This window comes from Salvelinus sp. IW2-2015, linkage group LG30, assembly GCF_002910315.2.
Source record: "Salvelinus sp. IW2-2015 linkage group LG30, ASM291031v2, whole genome shotgun sequence".
In the NCBI taxonomy this organism is placed as follows: Eukaryota; Metazoa; Chordata; class Actinopteri; order Salmoniformes; family Salmonidae; genus Salvelinus; species Salvelinus sp. IW2-2015.
This window is the reverse complement of record NC_036869.1, coordinates 20,485,014-20,511,251: the sequence shown is the minus strand read 5'-3', so window position 1 is coordinate 20,511,251 and position 26,238 is coordinate 20,485,014. Positions and strand designations below refer to the sequence as shown.

At 42.9% G+C, this 26,238-nt stretch overlaps 1 protein-coding gene and 1 non-coding gene across 5 annotated transcripts in view; both read right to left on the bottom strand.

Moving 5' to 3' along the window:
• The window catches only part of ago4 (argonaute RISC component 4), a 29,070-nt gene extending 3,620 nt beyond the window's left edge, over positions 1-25,450 (bottom strand). Inside the window, exons 1-16 of one of the 4 annotated variants that reach the window (XM_070436170.1) lie at positions 25,241-25,450; positions 17,394-17,565; positions 16,897-17,017; positions 14,820-14,998; positions 14,074-14,210; positions 13,730-13,882; positions 11,423-11,510; positions 11,019-11,166; positions 10,507-10,626; positions 9,422-9,583; positions 4,690-4,823; positions 4,196-4,380; positions 3,701-3,860; positions 2,292-2,607; positions 1,553-1,687; positions 800-1,101 (exon numbers count right to left, since the gene is read on the bottom strand). In XM_070436170.1, the coding sequence (XP_070292271.1) occupies positions 800-1,101; positions 1,553-1,687; positions 2,292-2,607; positions 3,701-3,860; positions 4,196-4,380; positions 4,690-4,823; positions 9,422-9,583; positions 10,507-10,626; positions 11,019-11,166; positions 11,423-11,510; positions 13,730-13,882; positions 14,074-14,210; positions 14,820-14,998; positions 16,897-17,017; positions 17,394-17,565; positions 25,241-25,280 (2,552 nt within the window). In that variant the 5' untranslated portion in view covers positions 25,281-25,450. Of the gene's footprint in view, positions 1-799; positions 1,102-1,552; positions 1,688-2,291; positions 2,608-3,700; positions 3,861-4,195; positions 4,381-4,689; positions 4,839-9,421; positions 9,584-10,506; positions 10,627-11,018; positions 11,167-11,422; positions 11,511-13,729; positions 13,883-14,073; positions 14,211-14,819; positions 14,999-16,896; positions 17,018-17,393; positions 17,566-25,240 lie in introns of all 4 variants that reach the window. The other 3 variants (XM_023975630.2, XM_023975634.2, XM_070436171.1) reach the window with 3 other exon arrangements.
• LOC111955402 (small nucleolar RNA SNORD35) lies at positions 2,859-2,942 on the bottom strand. Its single transcript, XR_002876119.1, has one exon. It is a non-coding gene; the product is annotated as a small nucleolar RNA SNORD35 (small nucleolar RNA).
• Positions 25,451-26,238: the final 788 nt, after the last annotated feature.

The following is a 26,238-nucleotide window of genomic DNA, read 5'->3' as shown; positions in this document are numbered from 1 at the left end:
CCAACTGTTTGGTTCCACCATTACAACTATGGTCATATTGAACAAAATCTACCAGAATMTATTTGCATCAACATGCCAAACAAKAWTMMTATATTCAGTAAAGCAAGATGCGTAATATGTTGCAGATATAAATCTACCATATAGGGCAGCTAATACAGCCCATTAGTGTGTGTTCAGGCTAAAATAACATTTCATATACAGTCCCCTCTGTAATTACTGGGACAGTGAAGCATGTTTTTTTCCCCGTTTGGCTCTGTACTTCAGCACTTCTGATTTGAAGTGATACAATGACTGAGGTTAAAGCGCAGACTGTCTGCTTTAATTTGAGGTTATTTTCATCCATATCGGGTGAACCGTTTAGATATTACACCACTTTTTGTACGTAGTCCCCCCATTTTAGGGGACCAAAAGTACTGGGACAAACTCAACGAATTTGTCGGATGGACTTGCTGTTTGTTTTGGACGCGTTTCAGATTATTTTGTGCCCAAGATAAATGAATGGTAAATAATGTATTAATCAATTTGGAGTCACTTTTATTGTAAATACCAATATATAATACATTTCTAAACACTTCTACATTAATGTGGATGCTACCGTGATTACGGATAATCCTGAATAAATCGTGAATAATGATGAGTGAGACAGTTAGACACACAAATATCATACCCCCAAGACATGCTAACAGAATTGCTGAAGTACCGAGCCAAAAGAAAACTGTCCCAATAACTACAGAGGGCACTGTATATCTGTGATACCCCTCAGTATTCTGGCCATGTGCCTTGCCACATTCGTCATTACCTGTCGTGATCTTTGTCCACCAGGTGGTAGCGGGCGCGGAAGGCCACCAGCCGGGCGTAGTAGGCTGGCGCGGGGATGGAGACTGAGCGGGTGCAGCGGACGTAGGTGTGGCACAGCTGGTAGGTGAGCAGCTGGAGCTCGTCGGCCGTGAAGCAGTTGTCGTCCCACAGGACGTGGTAGTGGGAGGGCCGGCTGGTGCCCTGGATCCCAGCATGGCTGCACAGGTAGAAGTCAAACTCGGAGGGGTGGGTGATTGTGCTGTCCACCGTGGTTCCGGCMGGGACGTTGCCACTCTTTCCAACCTGTAGGGGGAGATAGTTGCGATTAAAGACACTGCATATGCTGCGGTGCTAGCTGAAAAGGGGCTAACTCGCTCTACAACCCGTCTGTAACTTCGGGTGGGTCTAAATCATGAATCTAGTGAAATGTCAGCTCAGCTATTACTTCAAAGATAGGAGTTTTGAGAGATGCATTTAAAAAGTATTGAAACACTGCCAAAGCCCTGGTACAGATGACGTTTCATCCACAAATGGTTTACAGATGGGTAATCTGATCCTAGACCTGCGGTTAATTGCACCCTCTACATCAGGGGTGTCAAACTCAATTCCCGGAGGGCTGGGTGTCCTCGCTCCTCCCATGTACTTGATCGATCATTTGAAAAGGTAATTGCTTAGGAAGTTCCTTCAAAAACCACAGACACAGCCCTCCAGGAATTGAGTTCGACACCCCTGCTCTACATGGGTCTCCACTCACCCTCTCGGTCTTGTCTGAGCAGAAGAGGCGGGTGTGGTGGCGTTTCTGAACCACGATGTAGGTGATGCCCGGTCGGTAGTCCTCCTCCAAGCTGATACAGGCCTTCCTGATGGCTATCAGCTCCGGCCACGCCACCTACACACACAGCCACCCACACAGACATAGAAACAGTGAGATTCACATTGCATGGAAAAATGAACTGATATGATTCTCTGGTTGAGGCAAAGTTGGCTGCYTTTACACAGGTAGCCTAATTATGATCTTTCGCCAAATTATCGACCAAAGATCTGATCCGATTGGTCAAAAAAACAATAATTGAGCAAAAGATCAGAATCGGGCTGCCTGTGTAAACGCAGTGAGATGTTATATCCAGGGCACTGTGGCACAAATCACCAGGGACCAAGCTTGTTCTCTTCTTTCCTTTTTTTCTATACATGATATCTCAAGTTGTAGAGACKGGGTTAATTGGAGAGGGAGATCCGTCTGGATATACTTTGAGTCAGTATTGAACCGTCAATGCCCAATGTCCAACACTGATAGGAGACCATGGTTTTGCTGGGGTGCGAGGGGCCGCGCCTTTTAACCTTTTAAAGGGATAAGCAGCCACCGACGCAAAATGAGAAATCATAATGCAATGTAATTCAATGGRCAATTCAGAACAGAGTCAAAACTGAAAACCCACAAACCCTAACGAACCMAAACGACACGCATCAAACCCTCCCAGTCACCCCATCCTCACCTGTTTCATTTGGCCCTCGGACACGCCGCCGCGGTAGTAGATGATGCGTGTTGGCTTGAAGCGCGTGGACTTGTAGAACTGGATGAGCAGCTCGCGCACCATGTTGGTCAGGTCCTGGATGACCTCCTGGCTGTACAGCTGCTCCTGGGACAGGTCCTGGCGCGACGTCTGCACYCGCACCGTGGCACAGTAGCGGCTGGGGTGGCCGTCCATGCTGCCCACCACCGCCGCGATGGAGGGCTTCTTGCCGTCGCCGGCTGGAGGGTGAGTGACGTCCGCCCCCAGGAAGATGACGGGTTGCTGGAACACAGAGGGTCTGGAGGTAGGGAGACGTTTACATTATTTACATTTTTTAAAGATATGACAATAAAACAAACATACAGGTGTGTGTGTGTATGCATGAGTGTTGCTTTGCTCTTAGAGCAGAGGTATAGGTCTTCGGCACAATAGATTTGAGAATTGATTGACATGTTATGGACATAACAGAATGTGGATAGGCAATTGTATGTTGTGTGGGTGTATAGCGCTTTCATTGATGATTAAGCAGTGGGCTGTTTTATTCACAGTTGTACTGCATCAGTGTGGCCTTTAGGCAATTTCTTCAAAGCCATGAAGGCTTGGAAGACCATCGTGAGAACAACATCACCTGCAGCGAGACACAATCTTGAGTATACTACATTGAACAAACACAAACTCAACATGTAAAGTGTTGGTTTCGTGTGCTGAAATAAAATAAYAAAWAAWAAAAAATCTGACATTTTCCATACACACAAAAACCTTATTTCTCTCAAATTTTGTGCACAGATTTGTTTATATCCGTTTTCGTGAGCATTTCTCCTTTGCCAAGATAATCCAGCCACCTGACAGGTGTGGGATATGAAGAAGCCGATTAAACAGCAGGTTCACCTTGTGCTGGGGACAATAAAAGATGTCTCAAGTTGAGGAAGCGTGCAATTGGCATGCTGACTGCAGGAATGTCCACCAGAGSTGTTGCCAGAGAATTTAATGTTAATTTATCAACCATAAGCTGCAACCAACATCATTTTAGAAAATTTWGCAGTATGTCCAACCAGTCTCACAACAGCAGACCACTTGTAACCACACCAGCCCAGGACCTCCATATCCAGCTTCTTCACCTGCAGGATCGTCTGGGGGGGGCCGAGGCGTATTTGTCTGTAATAAAGCCCTTTTGTGGAGAAAAACTCATTCTGATTGGCTCCCCATGGCTGCACCCCTGCCCAGTCATGTGAAATTACATAGATTAGGGCCTAATGAATTTATTTCAACTTACTGATTTCCTTATTCGAATTGTAACTCTTTAAAATTGCATGTTGTGTTTATATTTTGTCGGTATATACGAGTGAGGTTCAACCGGAGCTTTAATGAGTATGTGTGTGTGTGGTTGCCACCTCTGATGGGGCACAAGGACGTTGTTGATGCCACCCAGTTTGGCGTTGATCTTGAGGCAGAGGTTGGAGAGGGTTTGGGGGGACGTCTTCACCACGTTCTTCACCTGGACACACTGAGTGGCCATGCCCAGGAGYGTGTCTCCTACCCGCTTCACCTCCGCTGTGGCACCAGGACCATAGGGACACAGAAAAGTAATTTAGCTCTAATATTCTCAAAMGCAAGTTAAAAAGAYTAGCTAGCAGATTGGTTCTCTTAACATTTTAAGCATGAGGAGTAAACTAGTGTTCCTCAAGTCACTAGTGGAAATCGAGGGGGGTTTGCTCCCCTACCACCATTTTCAAATTATATTTGATCAAATATCTTATACAAATCCATAAGAGGAAATGCATAAAAAAAGACACTAGGAAGAGACGGACAACCTAGTTGAAGTTAGTTTGCCCTTCTTTCAAKATAATAGATTTCCCCAACTAAAGTAGTATGAAAKTGATTCTTACCGTAGACAGGGGTTTTGCCGGGCAGGATGACCACGATGAGCTGCAGTCCCACATAGGACAACTTGAGGTGTTTGAACATGGGTTCCACGCTGTCCGCTCCCTGGGCGTATTTACAGAAACACGGCTGYCCCTGGATGGGCATCCCCGCGTCCTTCGAGATCTTCCTCAGCTGGTCTGTGAAGCTCCTAGAAAACCATGAACAAACCRTCAGGGAATCTAGTCTAGASCCAGAARACTGRATTCAAACTGTTGAACAATAAGTTGAAGTTTTGTGGTCAAAATCCTAACTTAAGATATATTTGCGTAACTAGTATGCATACATCAATGGAAGATGTACATAATATTTTTAATAAGCCCACATATCTTAAGTTTGGATTTTGCCCTAAATGAGTAATGATCACCACACAGACTAAGCAGGGATACAGAGATTTGTGGGAATAGGAAAAGAGAAAGGGCGATGGTGTGTCTACCATGTTGACGGGCAGATCACTCACTTGAGCAGGTCCTCTCTGCACTGTTTCTGTGGGGCGAAGCAGGCCACGGCCCACACCTTGATCTCTATCCCGGCGTAGAACTGCTTCCCCCGCATGTCCCACACGCCCTGGTTGGGCGTGGCCACMGTCTTATTCTGCGGAGAGAGTCCCTACGCTCTTAGTGAACCCCCCGGTTTAACCAGCCGACACAGCAGATACAACTCCCCAGCTCCCTGCCTGCACCACACACATGGTGCGGGTAGAAGAAGTTGCACCTTCCCACTGATACAGGGTCAGATCTTTTTACATACAACTAATGGGGGTGATTAGGYTGGGGGGGGGGGGGGGGGGTAGGAGGATCTGACCCTAGATCTGTGGTTCGAGGCAACTTCTAACATAAGCTCCTATTACACACAGTCCATCCCAATGCAAGTAGCCTGCAGGCAAAACCTCCACGTACTAGACCGCACCGGAAGCTTATTCAACAGGGCAGAACGTTCATGTATGGAATAGACACTGTACAATATAAGACGTGCCCAGAATTGTCTATTCTACAGATGAGCAAATACTTTACACTGTGATAAGACTGCAGGCTACCACCCTTCCAGTTATAACAACAACAAACTTTGCTGATACACACCTAGGTGCCATGTGTTATTCAATCAACTCCTTCTAAAGCTAATATATATATCTATCTATCTCTCGCTCTCAGGGTCCGTATCCACAAAGCGGATACTCAGAGTAGGAGTGTCACTGCTGCTCTAGGATAAGTTATGCTTTTTAGTGCATAGTGAATATATGGACAGATCCTAGATCAGCACTCCTCCTCCGAGACACTCTGTGGATACGGGACCCAGATGTTATCAGATCATTCTAGCTATGAATAGAAGTTCCTCCAGTGTTCAGGGCCCTTAGCATCTCTTAAAAACATTTTTAAGAACCTAATATATTTTGATTTCTTTAACACTTTATTGGTCACTACATAGTTTKTGTCTTCACTATTATTCTACAATGTAGAAAATAGTACAAATAAAGAAATCCTTGAATGAGTAGGCACAGTTGAAGTCGGAAGTTTAAGTCATAAAAACTAGTTTTCAACCACCCCACAAATTTCTTGTTAACAAACTATAGTTTTGGCATGTCGGTTAGGACATCTACTTCGTGCAGGACAAGTAATTTTTCCAACAATTGTTTAAAGACAGATTATTTCACTTATAATTCTCTGTATCACAATTTCAGTGGGTTAGAAGTTTACATACACTAAGTTGACTTGTGCCTTTAAACAGCTTGGAAAATTCCAGAAAATGATGTCATGGTTCTAGAAGCTTCTGATAGGCTAATTGACATAATTTGAGTCAATTGAAAGTGTACCTGTGGATGTATTTCAAGGCCAACCATCAAACTCAGTGCCTCTTTGCTTGACATCATGGGAAAATCAAAAGAAATCAGCCAAYACCTCAGAAAAAAATTGTGGACCTCCACAAGTCTGTTTCATCCTTTGGGAGCAATTTCCAAATGCCTGAAGGTACCACGTTCATCTGTACAAGCAATAGTACGCAAGTATAAACACCATGGGACCACGCAGCCYTCAAACAACTCAGGAAGGAGATGCGTTTTGTCTCCTAGAGATGAACGTACTTTGGTGCAAAAAGTTCAAATCAATCCCAGAACAACAGCAAAGGACCTTGTGACGATGCTGGAGGAAACAGGTACAAAAGTATCTATATCCACAGTAAAACGAGTCTAATATGACATAACGTGAAAGACCGCTCAGCAAGGAAGAAGCTCAAAAACCGCCATAAAAAAGCCAGACTACGGTTTTCAAATGCACATGGGGACAAAGATCGTGGGAAATGTCCTCTGGTCTGATGAAACAAAAATAGAACTGTTTGGCCATAATAACCATCGTTATCTTTGCAGGAAAAGGGGGACGCTTAGCAGCCGAAAAATACCATCCCAACCGCGAAGCACGCGGGTGGCAGCATCATGTTGTGGGGGTGCTTTGCTGCAGAAGGGACTGGTGCACTTCACAAATGGATGGCATCATGAGGTAGGAAAATTGTGTGGATATATTGAAGCAACATCTCAAGACATCAGTCAGGAAGTTAAAGCTTGGTCGCAAATGGGTCTTCCAAGTGGACAATGACCCCAAGCATACTTCCAAATTTGTGGCAAAATGGGTTAAGGACCACAAAGGCAAGGTATTGGAATGGCCATCACAAAGCACTGACCTAAATCATATAGAAAATTTGTGGGCAGAACTGAAAAAGCGTGTGCGAGCAAGGAGGCCTACAAACCTGATTCAGTTACACTAGCTCTGTCAGGAGAATGGGCCAAAATTCACCCAACTTTTGTGGGAAGCTTGTGGAAGGCTACCTGAAACATTTGACCCGGGTAAACAATTTAAAGGCAATGCTACCAAATGCTAATTGAGTGCATGTAAACTTCTGACCCACTGGGAATGTGATGAAAGAAATAAAAGCTGAATTAAAATCATTCTCTCTACTATTATTCTGACATTTCACATTCTTAAAATAAAGTGGTGATCCTAACTGACCTAAAACAGGGAATTTTTACTAGGATTAAATGTCAGGAATTGTGAAAAACTGAGTTTAAATGTATTTGGCTAAGGTATATGTAAACTTCCGACTTCAACTGTATGTCCAAACTTATGACTGGTACCACACACACACAATAATAAATGCCTTTGAGGAATGTGGGAAGGAATTTGTTGCGGCAACTTTACAGAAGTTGGTGGCAAATTTGAGGCACACTAAATAGTGTGCCACAAAATGTTGCCAGAAGTTTGTGGTAAATCCGCAGCAAACCTCTGGCAATAATAATATTTATTGCCACTATTGGCAAACAGCTCGCCAGAGTTTTTTTTTCTGGCAAACAATTCTCTCAAGATTCTATTTGAATCGGTGGCAAACCTGTGGCAACAATATGTATTGCTGCTAGTTGCAAACAGTTCACCAGAAGCCGTTTCTGGGGAACACATGAGTTCCAAGACCAGTAACCGTTGATGACCAATCAGGGCGATTAGAAAAATCTGCTGGGAAATGGAAACCAAGCTACCTAACAAAGTGGTCTGGAATGAGTCCAACTTCATTAAACTTCCTAATAAACGTGAAATGTGCTAGCTAATTGATGCCTAGTTAGCAGTGTCATGTTTTATGGGATAGAGTGAAAGAGATGAGGCAGGTTAAATAAGGATTTTTAAGCCTCAAGACAATTGAGACATGGATTGTGTATGTGTGCCATTCGGAGGGTGAATGAGCAAGACAAAATATTGAAGTGCTTTTGAACGGGGTATGGTAGTAGGTGGTCCACCACCCAAAAGACATCCAGCCAACTTGGAGTCAACGCTTTCGACACCTTGTGGAGTCCATGCCCCAATGAATATTAGGAACGTTCTTAATGTTTTGTAGACTCAATGTATGTGTGCACCAGGTCAAGGCTTCTTCAAGGCAATAATTCATTTTGGAAAAATAATATGAACTGCTTTTGTTGCTCATCTTCCACCCAAGTCTTATACACACCTGAGTCAGGGAGAAACGACAACTAGTAGACAACTGTCTCTTAAATGATGAAGTCCCCAGTCTAGATTGAATATCATAATTAATTTATTAGTTTTAAATCAGTTGTATTGAGGCTTGGCTGGAGAGAAATCTTATATACTGTGGATCTCGAGGAACAGTTGGCCACACATTTAATGGTAGATTTAGTAGGCCTAAGTCACAGTTTATGCTAGTTACAATGTTCCTTTTTATAGCATTTATACAAGGCAGAAACATTGTTGAGAAGCATTGCAACATCAAGCCAAATTTGTCACAGCTGACCCCYTTTTTCCAAAGCCAAACCCGACCATTAGCCTCAGTCTATCTTAAGATGCCAAAATAGACAATGTTTTCACTAATCGTTTTTTTAGTATCCTAATTTTGTTTTGTGTTTGATTGTTTCAGTTCATGCATTCAACAAGCTTTGGATGAAGGACTTCCACAGAGCAGCAATCTCCAAAGTTCACTCAAAAAGGCAATAGTTCTGAACTGGTTTTGATTTAGTTCTCTAAATGTATTTAAATTGCATTGGTTGCAAGATATTGCTCAGTTATCACTTGGCTCATGTAAATTCTGTAGTTGCCCCTTTAAAAATCCTACGGTCAACATTCCCAGTGTTCACATTTCTCTCATGTAAATGTAGCTACATAAAAAGATGAAACAATTTGCTCTTTTCTTCATTAGCATGATGATTTATTTTTATCTCCTAAGACATTGTCTAGTATATTTAGTATGTTTAGTTTAGTTCTCTGTGAGAAGCAAGTTCATTTAAAGTTAGACCTATATGTGATTTGGTTTATGTAGATAGAGTTTAATGTTAACACACAGTAACCAAAAACCTGATCTAATTTGCATACCAAGTTTGCAGCAAAAAGTTGAATGTTCGCCACAAGTTTCCTAGAATTGTTTGCCAAAAATTCACAAGTTGCAACTGTTTGCATGTGAAAATACGAGCTTGGTGCATATTTGCGGCAAATTGGCCAAAGCTTTTACCCACCGTTTGCCAGAAGACAGTTTTTTTCAGTAAGGGTTATTGAATTTAATTAAAATGTGCTGTGTGGCATGAAGTCTCATCCTCCTCCCCTTGAGTAGCCCACTCACCCTTTTCATTCACACACAGGTACACACACACACACACATATGGCCCATCCCTCCCATGAAACATTGACCCAGCCCAGTGCCCCAGTACTCACCCTGCCACAGTCCCGCCCAGTGTCGGTACTCACCCGGCCCCCATACTGCAGCATGGGCGCTGGGAGGACTCGGCCCGTCACCTCGGTCATGTCGTTGTGCACCACAATGCCAAACTCCTTCAGGTAGGGGTCGGGACCGCCCACCATGCTGTTGCTTTTGACCTGGYGGGACGTGAGAAAAGATGGTGTGAAAGGAGGAAAGGGGTTAGGCAGGCAGAGAAGACATTGCTTTCCTGCTAGTGTCTAGAGTATTTTTGTTGTTGTGAATCTATCATTTAGATTCCTACCGCAATCGACCGTTACCGTTACCAATACCAGATCATCAATTAATTCATAAAACCCTTTTAGCACAAAGTTACTTGACAGTAACCCGGCCCAGATTATATTTGGGGGGGGTGGACATGGAATACTCAGTAAGGAAGCCATATGAGGCAAGAGATATGTGCGTTGGGGTTTCAAGACTGCAGACCGTTTCTGGACAACCACACTTCTTTAGAAAACAGTAACACTGATATTGCAACCACTCAAAAGACCCAACAGTGCATTTTCCTTGCAAAAAAAACCAAATGGCTGCCTCAGACTACGGCACAAAGTTTCTAAACCCAGAGGCACAACGTCGCGAGACTTCCGGGAACGCTTGCGAAACAGACCAGGCCAGGGTTTGGTGTTTGAGAAGTCAAAGAGAAAACGGAAAATTAACAACTAAGGAATCATTTCTCAAAATTTAAAAGGCACAACCTAGATTTGAGCCAAAACCTCAAGTAGTTGAACATGTTATTACTCCAACCTCATGAAAGTGGCAAACTGACACGTTTTCATTTTCGTCAAAAATCAACTTTATATCGAAGGAGTGCCTTTGATTTGACGGCCTGCACAGGCGCAGTTCGGCACGAGGTAACCGTCACCCCTATGACGTGTTTCTGGGCATGAGCTTAACTAGCAACATCGCCATGACGTCAATTACAAGTGTGATTGGGGATATTTATTAGAGATGCGGTTCCATACTGTACTGTCGGACTACGGAGCTCCACTTCTTGTGTTGCAGTTCACACTCCCACCACCGAGGGGGGCAAGTAATCACTCACCAGTCGGCTGATCTCTTCCTGCCTGTCGGGTGCGGAACGTGCTGTAGCTTTGATCATGGTGGAGGTCTGGTTGTCTGTCAGCTTCTTGATGCAGCGCTGCCCGGCCACAATGTTGCAAACCTGTATACGGACAGAGAATAGTTAGCTACTGACTATCACAGTTGTCAAGTAAATAGAGAAACATGAAAAGGATCATTTCAAGTCCAGGTACTCGTTAACGTTTCAGTCCCTTTTCTTCCATTTGGTGCCTAACGACCTGAAGTAAGGTGGAAACTAAAGTCTGACCATGCCCAGGTCCAAAACCCCCTTTTTCCCTCCTACCCATCAGGTCAACAATGCATAGCTGCAATGAGTGTTGCCTTCATGCAATTTCGTCAAAGCCACGAAGGCTTGGAAGACCACAGTGAGAGAAGCATCACTTGCAGCAATATCTTGAGTGCATTCTATACATACGGTGGGGTTTCATTTGTGGTGTGTGTGTGTGTCTGCGTGTTTTACAGCCACCCTCTTACCTCCAGGGGCAGGTAGGTGTGCTTCTGTTCCTGCCCCACTTGTAGGCAGGGCAGGTGGGGGTATTTGAGCTGTAGGCTGTACTTCTGCTTGAAGTACTGGGCCACTGTACACTCCATGGCCTGGCCATTCTCCAGCTGTAAGGGGAACCTGAGCAACGGGCAGACAAGGACATAATACATATTCATCCACCGTATTAATAAAACAAAAGTGCAAAAGGAAAGAGCACTGCATCTCGTCTTCGGTTTTGCATCAACATGATCTCGTATCAAGAGATAGATACGGTTTGTATGTTTGGATAGGTTGATTAAAAATACATAAGATAAACGTTGTGTAGGGCGGCCAGGGCCGCAGGGACATGTGGAAGACGCTAACTGGAATGTGTAGCGACTAGCGCAGCACTTACGTTTGGTGGCTGGCGGGGCGGCGAGTGACATTGCACACACGATACTTCCTCTTCATCTGACCACAGTGGGTGACCTCGACTTTCAGACCTGAGAGCGAAAAACATACGCATAGAAACACCCAGAAGAGCACATCACAAATAGGGCCAGAGACAGAAGAAGAGGAGGGAGATATAACGAGTGGAGTTTGAAACTGACATTTCGGGGCATCATTGAAAATCTTTGTAATTCAAAACATTTTAGCAGATCATTTTAGACAGTTTCATCTTTGACTGTTGGACAAGACTGTGGTTTGCTCTTATATGGAGGTGACGGTTTGCCTTCTCACATAGCCTAACTCTTACTTGAGATGGCTGTGCATAAGTGAAAACCCATTCACAGCAATGCATGATTTACACCAGGAATGAGCAACTGGCGACAAAAATACACAAATAAAAACGTAAGCATCATTTTCACGTAGGGCTGCACGACATGGGCAAACAATCGTGGCCTTATTTTTAACCAATTGTTGCAACTGCGAATTGACTTGCGATTTCGAGCAAAACACTTGGGTGAACTGTTCAAATCATGGAAATATAATGATTCTACTAATTCTACTTAGTTAGAATATAATAGTGGGAACTTTGAACAGTGTTTTTTGACATGACATTGAATTAAAATACCAGGGAGGAGTTATTGTGACAAGGTAAGAACCAAAGTGTTGATAAGTGATTCCTAGGGGATCCTATAATCTTCGGCTACATTAAATGTTCTCTCTTRGCTACTTCATGAAGTGAACATAAATTCTTTGCGTATTCCTAACATTCTGTTGCACAAACATGTTGATTCAGGTCTACACCGTCACTGGTATTATCAGGCTGTATATCTAAGTACATTTCCTCTGACTCAGCCAGCTAGCTAACTAGCGATTAGCAGCTAACCCYTTTTAGGCCCAACTTGCTAAGACAAACTAGCAGTTTGCAGATGTAAGAAAAACTAATAGTGGATTTATATTAGGAAGCAAAGTGAAAACAGCATTGTTGTCATCAACATCGTTGCATGTGCTTCATTGACCATGCTGACTGAACGCAAGTGTCTCGTGGTCAAGGAACAACAAATGTGCTCCTTGAGTGGCGGGGCTAGGTCTGTGTGGAAAGTGGCATGGCGTGAAAGAGCAGAGAAAGATGACTCAAGCAGCTAAGTAAACTATAGAAATGGACGTTACACACTGCGTATCATATTTAACAAACCAAACGTTCAAATACCGGTATATCGTAAAATATGGTATAGCAGAATTGCAGGAAATGAACTTTAAAACATGTTTTTGTTTTCTCTTCACTGTCACGAAGGGGGCCGCTAGAATGTTTTGCTRGCAGGGTGTGTGCTGTGAGTGTGGGGTGGATACGCAGACCCACGAGCCACTGCGGCCCCTCAAGATGAGTTCTGTTATTGTGTGGCACCCACCCTCATCAAAGTTGCCCATCCCTGATTTACACAAAAGTTACACTAAGTTCAAGTCAAGCACGCATATCTCACGTTAGGATTCAGATTATGGGTGTACAGCACAAATGGGTGTCAATTCCATTTCAATTCATATACATTGAAATTCAAGTCAAGAGATACGAGTTAAAGGGTCATTTATTGTCAGTAAAGACTTTTCACAATTCTCAAACTGGTTTCTCAATTCACTTCATGCATTGGAATGGACTTGACACGAGACCCTGAGGTACACTACAGAGTAGTACAGTTCAGTTGTCTGGGTGGGTGGATGCCGTCTAATAAGCCTCCGAAATGTCACCCTATTTCCTATGTAGTGTACTACTTTTGACCAGGGCTCAAAAGTAGTGCATTATATAGTGAAGAGAATGGTTGGTTGTTTAGCAACAAAACCGACACGTGCGCAACTATGGGGCAAAACAGAAGGGGTTAGCTTAGATTGTTGACAACATGTCAACTATATTTTGTCTCCAATATTAATTGAAAACATAAATACATTTGCACAATGAGCAGTTGTCTCTCAAATACAATCGTTACAGTTGTTGGTTACGTGGCTAGCYAATTTTTGCCATATTAGCATAGACTTGGTATCAATCAAGACATGGTATCAAGAACAAAATAAAACTAGCGGAAACGAGGCACCTACAATTTCCCCTCATTGCAGCTTCTTGTCATTGTTGCTAGCCATCTGGCCATCCAGAATCACAACACAGACTTCTGCCCCATTGAAGCGTGCGCATTGGTTTCGTGACAGTGTCAGCTAACACGTTTATAGGGTGCCATTTCAGATGCAGCCTTGGTGTGTAGAAACATGGTAAAAACATTGGTCTGACCTGCAGGTCCCCACCCACCTCGGATCTCCTTGGTGAACTTGACGCGTTGGGAGTCGGTGAGTGGCTTGGTCTGCTCGTTGATGTTCTGGATGTCCAGCACCTCGCACATGAACTCGATCACGGGCTGGGCACGGTAGAAAGCGGTGGCGGAGACTGTGGGGGGGGGGGACAAAGCGAGACAGATGTAAGGTTCACGACCAAAGCAAACATCAATCCACGTTATATTACCCCAACAAATACACAAGCACACACATAGCCTGGGATTTMTACATTATTGAGTCATTGTATTGACTACAGTCAGAAGATAATTAAGGCTAACCTAAAGACACACAAAGGGCTCTTACCATCGATGTTGAGCATCATGTTCCACATGGCAGGACGGACCGACTGATGGAAGCCGAACCACACCTCCCTCCCTCCGCCCAGCGGGTGGTAGTAGCCCTCCGGAGGGGAGAAGAAGGAGCGCCCCACTGGAGTGTACCTGGAAGCATACACATGGAGAGTCAGTTAGAGAACTGGTTCAGTTAGAGAACTGGTTCAGTTAGAGAACTGGTTCAGTTAGAGAACTGGTTCAGTTAGAGAACTGGTTCAGTTAGAGAACTGGTTCAGTTAGAGAACTGGTTCAGTTAGAGGGATCACAATGGAGCAAAAAATGACAGACTAGATTATTCTGGAAGAGATCACTCTTCACCCCTCAGAATGACAACAGAAATTCCCTCTGGGAAAAATACCATTATACTATTCTACACCTCTAAAAGTGTCTCCTTGATATTCTTATGAAATTAGGTCATAGGCACAGAGTTATTTATTTGGAACTGTGTGTGGAAACTGGACACAGAGTACTCGTTATTCACTGTTTATATGGGCAAGACTATTTGATATAGGATACCAAGCTATAACAATGCAATGAACCCATGAACAACTGGTATTTTGCCACAGGAAGAGAGATGTGTCATGGGGCCAAGTTATAGAAGCCATGTACCTCATATGCCTAACCCTAAACTTAAACCAACAAGCAAATGTGTCCATAAATGTTCACATAGTAGCCAATTTCGACATCGCAGGTTAGCCATATAGTGGGAACATGTACCTCATGGAAGGCAGGTGGCGGGTGATGACGTCCAGGGCCTGAACAGAGTCCTCGGGGACCTCGTTGTGGCCTGACAGGGCCTCCAGGAGCATCTGCAGGCTCACCACCGACACCCACTGCAGCGACACCTTGAAGGTCTGGTCCTTCCCCTCCCCCGGTAGAGTCACCTCCAGATCCACCTAGAGGAGAGAGAAAGAGGGCAGGGTGTTAGGGAATGGTTYCAAGGCAAGGAAAGCCACAAAAAGATATTTGTGATGTGCTCTGAGCTATACCGTTAGGTCCAAAATTATTGGCACCCTTGATAAAGGGGAGCAAAAAAGACAGTATTTGTATTTATTTGTCAATGTTTTTTTTATTGACTTAAAATTTTTATTTTTATTTTATACTAATACAATTGCTTAAATGAACAGATTTTTACTTAAGTACTTTCTTCCCCCTCAAAAGGATAGGGGTCAAAACTATTGGCACCCCTGTTTTCWATACCTCACCTTCTTCATTTGTATTTTTATTTAACCTTTACTTTATCAGGGTGTCATACTGACACCACGGTCTCTTACAGATGAGCCCTGAATTACACACGCTAGAGAAAATACACACAGCAAAATATAAATAGCAGAAAGAAAAAAATACGCTCATAAAAATATAATTTAAATAAATGCTTTCATCAATAATATGGTCCTCAGCTTTCTGAATAACCCCAGAGGCACAAGAACATCACATTTCGAAGATTGTCCCAAAAAAAATAAAAAAATAAAAAAATAAAAAAGTGCAAGAAAACTCAGAAGCCAAAGGAATTTCCAGAGTTAGCCATCCCTAAGTGAGTGCGGTAACTCGTACGTCTAAAGTTTAGTAATGACGTTAGGTACAGTGGGACTTTTTGTAAAAAGGGCTTTATATATTAAAACATAACGTACGTGACATAAAAAGAGAGCCAACCAACTTTCTGGTAGAGAATGCAGCGATGAGTACTGGAACTAGCCCCCATAATAAAGCGCAGTGCGCTATAATAAACTGCYTCTGACGGCTTTAATGACAGCTGTGTTTATATACTGTAGATGATGTCGTCATAGTCCAGGACTGATAGGAACGTCTACTGATTCATCTATTTCTATTCGCAGCTTCTTAACCAACCCTTCAATATGCTTTTTAAAAAGACAGCTTTCATCTATCCAGATATTTGTAAGCGGGGACACAATCAATATGGACACCATCCAAAGTACATATCCTTAAAATCAGACTTTTCTTTTTGTTTTTGTAGGTGCTTTTCCTGCATTCAGTACTAATTTCAAGGCAATAAAGTTTCTGTAATACAATGAAGGCAGACTTTAGTTCAGGTAAAGCCTGGTCAACCCTGGGGGCAATAGCATACACAACAGTATTATCGGCATACAAGTGAARWTTTTTTWATATTGTTAATGTAAACAGTAAAAAGTACAGGACCCAGAATCGCCCCTTGCGGGACACATTTCGTAATATCCAGGAAACCAGATCTAACACCGTCAGTAGATATACATTGAGTTCCATCGGTCAAGTAATTTTTAAACCAGTTACATGCAGCCAATTGAGGAAACCCTCTGAATTAGCAGTGACTGATCAATAGTATCGAAAGCCTTTGACAGGTCAATGAAGAGGGCAGCACAATATTGCCTTTTATCCATACAGTTAACCACATCATTTATAAACTTGCAAGGATAAGGGCACTGAGCCTTTTGCTAAAATGTTTTATGAGATTGGAAAACACATRGGAGAACCCTCTTCAATTCAAACCACCSGTTTCCAATGGGGTGAATGTATTAGTATAAAATATATGTATTTTTTTTGGAGCATACAATATTTAATTTTATAGTATTTTTTAATCATTCTTTACTAATTGTGGACCTGACAGTGTATCTAAAGAAACTGGCCTAGAATAAACAGATGCACATCACGTTTTGGGCAAATCGATCCAGTGGTTCTAGATGCGGCAGGAAAATCCCAAAAATCTTTCAAGAGCTGACAGAGGTGCTGGGATGGAGATAAAACCCATTACATCGTCGCTAAAACTAGAGGTACAATTGTGGTCAAGACGATTGCTTACCCTGTCTCTCCCGATGGGTAGTGGGTGGGCCGTGTACATGTTCCTCTTCCCGTCGTAGCCCGGTTGTCGATCACCAAAGATCTGCATCTTGAAGTGGCGAACCATGGTGTCCACCACCTCCCTGTGAGACGGGGGAATCATGAGCTYGCCAGATAATGSATTCACACAGAATGTACTGCTTACAGTACTATATTCTGGTCTTCACTGTCCCTCCCAATGCATTGTTCAAATAAACAACTTCCCACCCGCCCTGCCGCTAAAGACCCATTTTTATTTTCACAAGTACAACTCGCACTTGAGTTTGACTTGTTTTGCTAACAAGTACACACTTCCATTCCCTCAACTCTCCTAAAAGCCTCCACCAAACACACAAACCCTCAAATGATCAACTTAAGACCTTGKTCTCTCTTCCTTCCAATGAAAATTKATTTCCACCTTCTAGCTCCCCTCAAGAGAGAAATGTCTCTCCTTCCCCCTCTATGTCCAGTTGTATTTACCGGTTGACCCTCCGAGGCCGTTTCTCAGGCTTGATGTCGATATCGTAATGATAGACATCAATCTTGGGAATCTGCACCTGGAAGTGGTTTGCCAGCAGGCGGATGGGCTTCCCCACAGTGCCCATGCCAGGCCTCCGCGGGGGCTGGAAGAGGGAGGTGGGGGCCGACGGGCCTATAGGGGGGTCCAAACACAGAAACACACACATTTGTTAATTGATACATTCATTTCAGCTGGTTCGTATTCACTAGGTACCAAACGGAAGAAAACAGAAACAGTGAACCTGAAACGCGAACCTGAAATGCTCGTTTTTGTTTGTGGTGCAAAATCTTTTTCTACGATGTGCTCTAATGAATAAGAGCCTGTTAAAATGACACTTTAAGAGGAAAGGACAAGTAAGTAGTTAAGAGGCTTTTTGGTCTCAGATTAATTTGTTTTGGCAATGAGGCTAAGCAGCATGTTGACCACCGTGGGTGCAATTATTGGTTGGTAGCTAAGCTATTTCGACAGGACGCTCAGAAATGAATACAAACTGACCAACAAAAATTGCTGCATGTGTTMGCAGCTTCTTTTTTGCCCTTATTGTAGAATTGTTGGTCAATTTGCACAATACATTTCTGAAATCTGTTCAATCACCTCCTTGCCACGGTTTCCCGCGTGAACTCCCTCCAACAGGTCACGACTACCCACCCACAACCAAACCATGATTGATCCATCACTCTGGCCTCCAACCCAGATAGGTCAACAGGAGGAGGACAAAACAATGACCCGCCGGCCCGCCCCCCCACTACAGCCAGACCATAGACTGACACACAGGGCCCGCCCCAGACAAAGAGCAGCGTGTCTGAGACAGACGGCAGCAGGGCCAGATGGGGGTCCGCAGAGACCGTCGGGATTACAGTTACACACTCAAACACTGCCTCGGCACTCCTGTCTGATACAAGATGTGCTCATGCATTTTGTGCATATCCCAATGTTAAATGTGTAGGCTTAATGTACCAAGCCCCAATACTGACTCACAAGCATGTGTCCTGAGCAATTCATCCAGCCAATGAAAATACAATTATTTGAGTGGATGTTTGGAAGTGGGATGCACCACTGTATTGTATACTCGTGTCTTACATTTACTTTGCCTTTGTGTTAAAATAGACAAAATAGGGGGAACGACCCAATTTAAACTAACTACTCGGTACATATAAAAAATAAAAATATTAGGCATTCAAGATGCAGTGCATGTAGAGAGGGAAAGGGAAGAGTTGAGCTTCTCATGATTGAATGCTGGGTGTAAGAGGGAATGGGATGCTTACTGCTTTTGTCAACTGACAACAAGGGGGCTGCGGGGGTCCTGAACCTGATGCACCACCATGCTCCAGTTAGCAAGTGAAGCCCAAGGGGGAGCAATCAGGACCCTCTGTGCTTCCTAAAAAAAACACACTCCCTGCATGCCCTCATCCCCCCTAAACACCCCCCTCCCTAATCCTCCATATCCCAGTAAATTACTGCCATGGGAGCAACAAAAGCCCCGGGGCGGCATGGTGCGCATGTGATAATACATGTGTGCTGTAGGTGAGGTTCAGAAAGAGGGATCCCAGCGAGTGTAACAGTCAGGTTGGGTCACCCTGACTCACCCACTTTCACCAAAAACAGCACCGGCTCTATATATAGCCCCCTCAGCTGCTGCGGTTGAGAGTGGTTGTCAGTGTGTGGAATGCTTGGACCCCTCCCCAAACCTACACCACGTACCTCCCTGCCACTGCCCCCTAATGAGGGTGTCTCAATGGTACCTCAACTTTGGGTTCAAGCCTGCAGCAGCAACCTGAAGGGCCTGGCTGATTGTAATATATGTAGTGCATGTGACAATCAAGCCCACTGTCCARGCAAATGAATGCATTGTACATGGCCACGATGTGAGCATGCGGCTTCACTGTGATGCTTAGGCGATTTAAGCCAATCTCAAAGCCAAGCCAATTGGTTACCGTGGCTGCACTGCACCAAAGGAGAAGGCTATCAGATAAAGCAGACCACCACAATTACATTTGTGGGGAAATAATGATTTTTCCGCTGGTTATTTGATCAAATGTGATTAAATGACTGAGCGTAAGACTTAAAAATGAGGAGCACTGGTTGTTGGTCTATTAACTGAATCATCATTCACATTTTAAGGTGATTTATGTAGTAAATAAAAGGTGTAGTACGTAAAATTCCTTAGAGTCTAACAGTCTGGCCAATAGTACCTTGCGGTTGGGAGACCAAGGAAAAGGCACAAGGCTTAGGTTCATGGTCGTAACAGATACAAAACCTTCTTCAGTCATGGTTTATATTTACTGGCTAGGCAAAGCTGCTACGGGACACCGGTCAACATATAGGTCTACTACCATAAAGCATTATTTATTTTTTACTCTAGTGCAAGTGAGAGATGGGGGTGGGGGTAATTGACAGGAAATACAGCATGGGTGATATTGAGGGGAGGTCATTGTGTATTTACTTAGGCCTCTAGCTTGTGACGTGAGAATGGAGCATAACCTGCGGACAGGATGCACTGTGCTGATGAGTCAGTAATGACATTGACTGCGAGGGACATGCAGTCACCTGTAAATCACCTGGACTACACAGTGGAAAATAGAGGGGCCAGGAGACTGCTGGGGSCACATCAGCCATTCACAACCACAAGACACAGGCGATAGCTAGTGGCCAGCTAGGCCTGTGTGTCTTGTAGATTAAACTACCAAGGCCCATACTATGGGTCAACTAAGGTTAGTCTACTGAAAACACTCATCTGCTGTCCTTATTGCTGCTGCAGCAACCTTGTGAAATGCATATTTTATGTCCTACATTCCTTTGTTTATGGTCGTTTTTTATGGATCATTCGGCAGTAAAACTCATTTCCGCCGGGAAGACAATTACATGTTCTACCTATACAAGCTTTCATGTACTGTATGTGATGCCGCTGCTCAGGGAGACAAGGAGGTTATTTGGGTGGACTGTGTTACAATGATTTCTTGAAAGACCATTAATTGGTATTTTTGATGATTTGTCATAGACAACAGTAAGCAGAATGCCAGCTGTGAACAAAAAGCCATGGATTTGCATTAGAGGAAGAAGGGGAGGACCATCCTCTTAACAGAATTTCATAAAAAATTTAAATGCTAAACATTTTAAAAGTTCAGATAAAACTATACTAAATATATTCACATCACCAAATAATTTATTAAAATACACTATTTTAAAAGAAGGTCTACAGTAGCCTCAACAGCCATCTGAGGTAGCACCGTGGTGTAGCCGGAGTACAACTAGCTTCCGTCCTCCTCTGGGTACACTGACTTCAATACAAAACCTAAGAGGCTCATGGTTCTCACCCCCTTCCAAAGACTTACACAGGAATTATGACAACTTCCGGAGGACGTCCTACAACCTATCAGAGCTCTTGCAGCATAAACTGACATGTCCACCCAATCAAAGGATCAGATAATTAATATAGTACTGAAAGCATAAGCTACAGCTAGCTAGCATAACATCACTTTCAGTTTCACTTAGCTAGCAAATGCAGCTGGTTATGACTATCCAATACAACACTGGAACTCTTCCAAGTCAAAGTAAGCTTTTGGTTTTACTAGTTTATTGCCACCGGGGCCAGCCGGTGTAAGTGCTAAACTGCTTACTGACTATACATGAATGTTTACTAACACGTTTACTAACGCGTTAGTTATATTAGCTATGTTGACTATTTCATTACTTTAGCTAACATGGTGACAATGATGGAGACTGTGTGTAGCAGTTATGATATGGTTTGGCTTGGAAAGGTTTTTTCGCCTGGTCACTTACAGCAGATGTGTTGTGCATTGAAGTCCATAAGCGAAGGGAAAAGGTGAGAGGAGAAGAGCACATAGATGCTAGAAGGAATACAATGTGGCTGCTATGAAAGCGAACTGTGTTTATGCATGATCAGGGGTATATTGATTCAACGGATTCTGTTGAAAAACGTTTCTTAAAATGGAAGCAAACGAAATGGGATAAACATTCATGAAATTGTCCAATAGAAACTCTCGTTTGCAACTGTTGGACTAATGTTCACCCATGTGAAAGGCAGTATTGAATGTGTCACTGTCCCTGAGCAACGTCAAATGTCTCTCTCGACCTGTGTGCACCTACATTGTAAACCTTCATTCATAGGCTAGGTTGTAGAAACGTCATGATGGGTAAAGGGAAAATTTTAGTATCATGTAGTAGCTTCAAGCTATCGCTGTAACATTGAACCGGGTGAATGGAATATGAATGACAGCCATCCAATATGGTGTAATAGAAATAAGGTCAAGCTCATTAAAAAAAATGTGTCCTCCCTCATCTTAAAACYGCACAGACCGCCACTGGGTTGCATATTAAACTAGTAGGCTCTAWATAACGGGGAGGAAGATTACATGGCTAGAACTGAGGTTAAAACAACCATTGAAGCCTTCCACAATACCATAAAATGCAAATTAGCCCATTATATTTCCCTATGGATAAATGCCCAAACTTGTGTTTGTGCATGGACATAGCCAATGGGTCCATCAATTCCACCTAAAGTCAGTGGCCTGTATTCACGGTCGCCAAAAGCCAGACTTCCCCAAATATTTGACAAAAAAAATATATAATAATAATTTATCTTCTGTTTTCATAATTTTCCTTCAATTCGCAAGTGGCTGAATCTCACAGGAGAAATCATCAGAGCAAGGAAAAGAGCACCCCTCTGTCTCAGTCTGTGTAGCCCATGTATCTGATTCTGTCTTGACCAAAAGAGTATGAGATGCTGTAACCTTTATTTAACTAGGCAAGCCAGTTAAGATTTTATTTTACATTTTTACAATGACAGCCCTCCGAGGAACAGTGAGTTTCTTGTTCAGGGGTAGAACGACAGATTTTTACGTTGTCAGCTCAGGGATTCGATCCAGCAACCTTTCGGTTACTGGCCCAACGCTCTAACCACTAGGCTACCTGCCGCCCCATGTTGCCGCCTTAGCATTTGATTGATTGATGCCAGCAAGCATCTGGCCTCCCTTTATTTAAAAACAAAATGTATAAAATAATTAGCCAATCAGCGTTGAGCCGAGCTCAAGTGTGGGCTGTGCAGCAAAACGCCTCTCAACGGAGCAGGTTTGGATTTGGCTTCACACCAATCAAAAGCAAAACGTCATTGTCAGATCTGCTTGGGTAGTTTTCCTGTAGTAGATAGCTTGCTAAATCAACCCTTTCCTAAGCCATGGATAAGATGGGAATTTGGACTTGTGGTTTTGACTTAATTCTCTGTATAGGCCAATGATTATGACAGTGAATCTGTTCTTACCATAAATGCATTTATTGTGCCACTGGCCTGAGACGATTTAGGTTCAATATGTAGCCTTGTAGGCTCACTTTAACTAGCTAGCCTCTACAGGATTGGTAGCTAACGTAGGCTAATGCGATTAGCATGAGGTTGTAAGTAACAAGAACATTTCCCAGGACATAGACAGGAAGCTTAAATTCTTGTTAATCTAACTGCACTGTCTAATTTACAGAAGCTATTATAGCAAAAGAATACCATGCTATTGTTTGAGGAGAGTGCAAGGTTATGAACTTGAAAATGGATTAATAAAACAATTAGGCACATTTGGGCAGACTTGATACAACATTTTGAGCAGAAATGCAATGGTTCATTGGATCAGTCTAAAACGTTGCWCATACACTGCTGCCAGCTAGAGGCCAAAATCTAAATTGCGCCTTTGCTGGAATAATACATTTTGGTCTTTCTCTTGCATTTCAAAGAATAAAAATACAAAAATAAATGTTTTCTTTGTATTACCATCTTTTACCAGATCTTATGTTATATTCTCCTACATTAATTTCCCATTTCCACAAARGTCAAAGTGTTACCTTTCAAATGGTATCAAGAATATGCATATCCTTGCTTCAAGTCCTGAGCTACAGGGAGTTAGATTTGGGTATGTCATTTTAAGTGAAAAAGGGGTTGATCCTTTAACCAAATTAGCTGGTTCATTGTTGCCCATGCAATGAAGTTAGGCTAGCAAGCATCTTAGCTAGGTAGCCTTATGACAAAAACTAAATATGTACTGTATGACAGAGCCATAGACCGTTTTGCCAACATGAAAGAGAGGAGGATGGCATTGGCATTCAACAAGACTACAAGTAGGCCAAGTAAAAAAAAAWAWWAAAAAAAAGTTAATTGGGCGCACATGCACACAGAATCAGTACTATGCACAGCCACATAATATTTAGGAACATTGATTGGATTCAATTGTTTTCGGCATCTTTAAGTATGTTTTCAATGAGCATAAATAGCCTAGTTGATTTGATGATGTTTAAATGTAAGTTAAAATGGCGCTGCAATAGCTGAGGCAGTGCTCTTGTTGTCTTTGTGCTAGCTTGCGGTAACTCTGTGATTCTAAAATCAGTAGTTGTTTAGTAAACTGTCGAAAACATTCATTTGCTTGACCATGCTGTAGGTCATGACCATGCTGTTTGTGACATGCAATATTTGCTTTGTGGACTTCACCGGACAGATGGTGCTCTTCGGTTTTGTGATGAAACAAACATGTGTAGTTGAATGTATTCTGCCACTGACTGTATTTTTGTTATCACAGCCTTATTGTATATTACGGTGACGTATGAACGAATGGGTTATAGAGCAAAAACCCAATTATCACAACATAGGWTGTAATATTGGCTTGGCTTCCCCCGTGATTTTACCCACACACTGCTACTGCCTAAAGTGACATATTATCTTAGCATGGCAATGGTTAAAACACATGAAAATGAGAAGAATTGATAGGCATGTGGCAGTGAGTGATGACAATTGTTTCTATATCAGGCGACAAAGAGGTGATAACTTGGTAATCCCATATAATAAAGACAGGAATTCTCACCAGCTGCATGAAAGTTAGTTGTATATCAGGTGTGAAACATTCATAGATCAATTGTCAATGCAGCATTTTAAGGCATCTAGTGTGTGTCATATCCTGAACTCAACTATGGTCATTGAGTATGGCGATGGCTTGCAAGTTCGATCGATAAATAGTAGTACGCGATCTACTCAAGGCAGGCTCCATTCCATGCATGCACGAGTGCACGTTGATTTCCTCCCAGGCACGGGCAGGCGACGGTGGCGCGCAAACCGCCGAGTACTGGCAGAAATGCTAGAGAGCATATAAACACATATAAATGTATTATTGCCACCAAACAGTCGATAATATTGAAATATTTCAGCGTGAACAAAGACATGACAGTATTGTAATGTTAGCTACCGTCTCTCGTTGCGTTCAATATGTAGAAAGGAGGACAGTACGGCGAGACGCCAGAGTTCCCTTCTCTACTGTCGATTGTACAATTACTTATTACTAGGCTTCATATTTTAACGATTTCTAAAGCTATATTGGCCTGAGGGCATACATATTTCAACTGGAATCATTTTAAACGTATCATGATGCTTAATAAATAGCGTATTTGATGATGAAACGATGGGCTAGATAACAACAGACATCGTAAACACACGACACGGAAGGAAGGTCTTGGTTAAACCCCCACACAAACACACAATGCCTTCCAACCATCGTCTGGAGCTGCGGTCTTCAGATATAAAAACAGCAGCCGAGAAACAAAAACAAATCACTCGATTTGTCTTATATAACATGTGTTTATCAGGCTGTAGAAGTCACGGACAGAACCTTATCTCCGTTGTATTAATATGCTACACACGTTGGGCCTGATATGCTTGTTTGTTTTTCTCTGTCACCGAGGCCTAACTACAACCACGGTTCCCAGTTGCGCAATGAATAGGCGCACACACTCCCGATATGGGCTTCTCATATCATCCTCTTACCGGGTCCGAGCGCTTCCATGGCCGAGGGCTCTCTCTCCATCTCTGTCCCGGCCTGGCGGCTCCGTACCGACACTGAAATTGGGGGCGGTATTGCGACGCTGAGGGGGGGCTAATTTAAGAAAGGGAATATAATGCGTAGATGTCCAGAAGTGTTGTGGATGCGTTGTCTTCTGAGTGATTTAACACATATCCTGTGGATTTGGAAATGAGCATGCGCGAGGAGGTGCTATACATTAACTCTGCGCTTGCGCAAAGTGAATTACAGCAGTAGCAAAAGAGCACCACCCATGGGCACTTATGGTTAGTACACTACTCATACCTTTTACTGTAAATGTGACTCATTCATACAATAGGCTACTACATCATAGTACAGTACTTACGTAGTAGCTGTATTTTAATTGTATGTCATTAGACTATAAATGATCATGTCATCCCCTATCTCCAGATAATCTTGCTACATTTCCCTTTATATAATAACCATCATGTCGAAGTACACTTGGAGTCACGCGATAATATGGTGTGTGGTCCTCCCACTACGACTCCGGAAACCATACAGTTTATTGGGCTACAGATTAAATAAATTATGATGAATTTCACAGGATGGTGAAAGTGAACGGTGGTGAGCTTGATGCTGCTTTCCAATAGATATATAGGGTCTTATMCTGGTGACATGATGATCAATGCTTGCCTGCCTTTTGACAAATACAAATATTATCGCTTTTAACCATAAAAATCTCATCATGACCAGAATAGGCACATTTACTAATTAACAGAACAGTTTTTGTGACAAATGCAATGGAAACATACTGAATTTTGGATGTTTATTCGGTACATGAAAACTTAAGCGAAATAGTACATGTTGTGTGCACTACATCATCAGTTACTAACTTTTATCTGCAACAAGACAATTTGGTGGAAACACACCACTGGTGGGAAAATTCGATTATTTTCTTTATTCGGATTATAGAATATTCGCATAAACTGGCTTTCCTTGATTT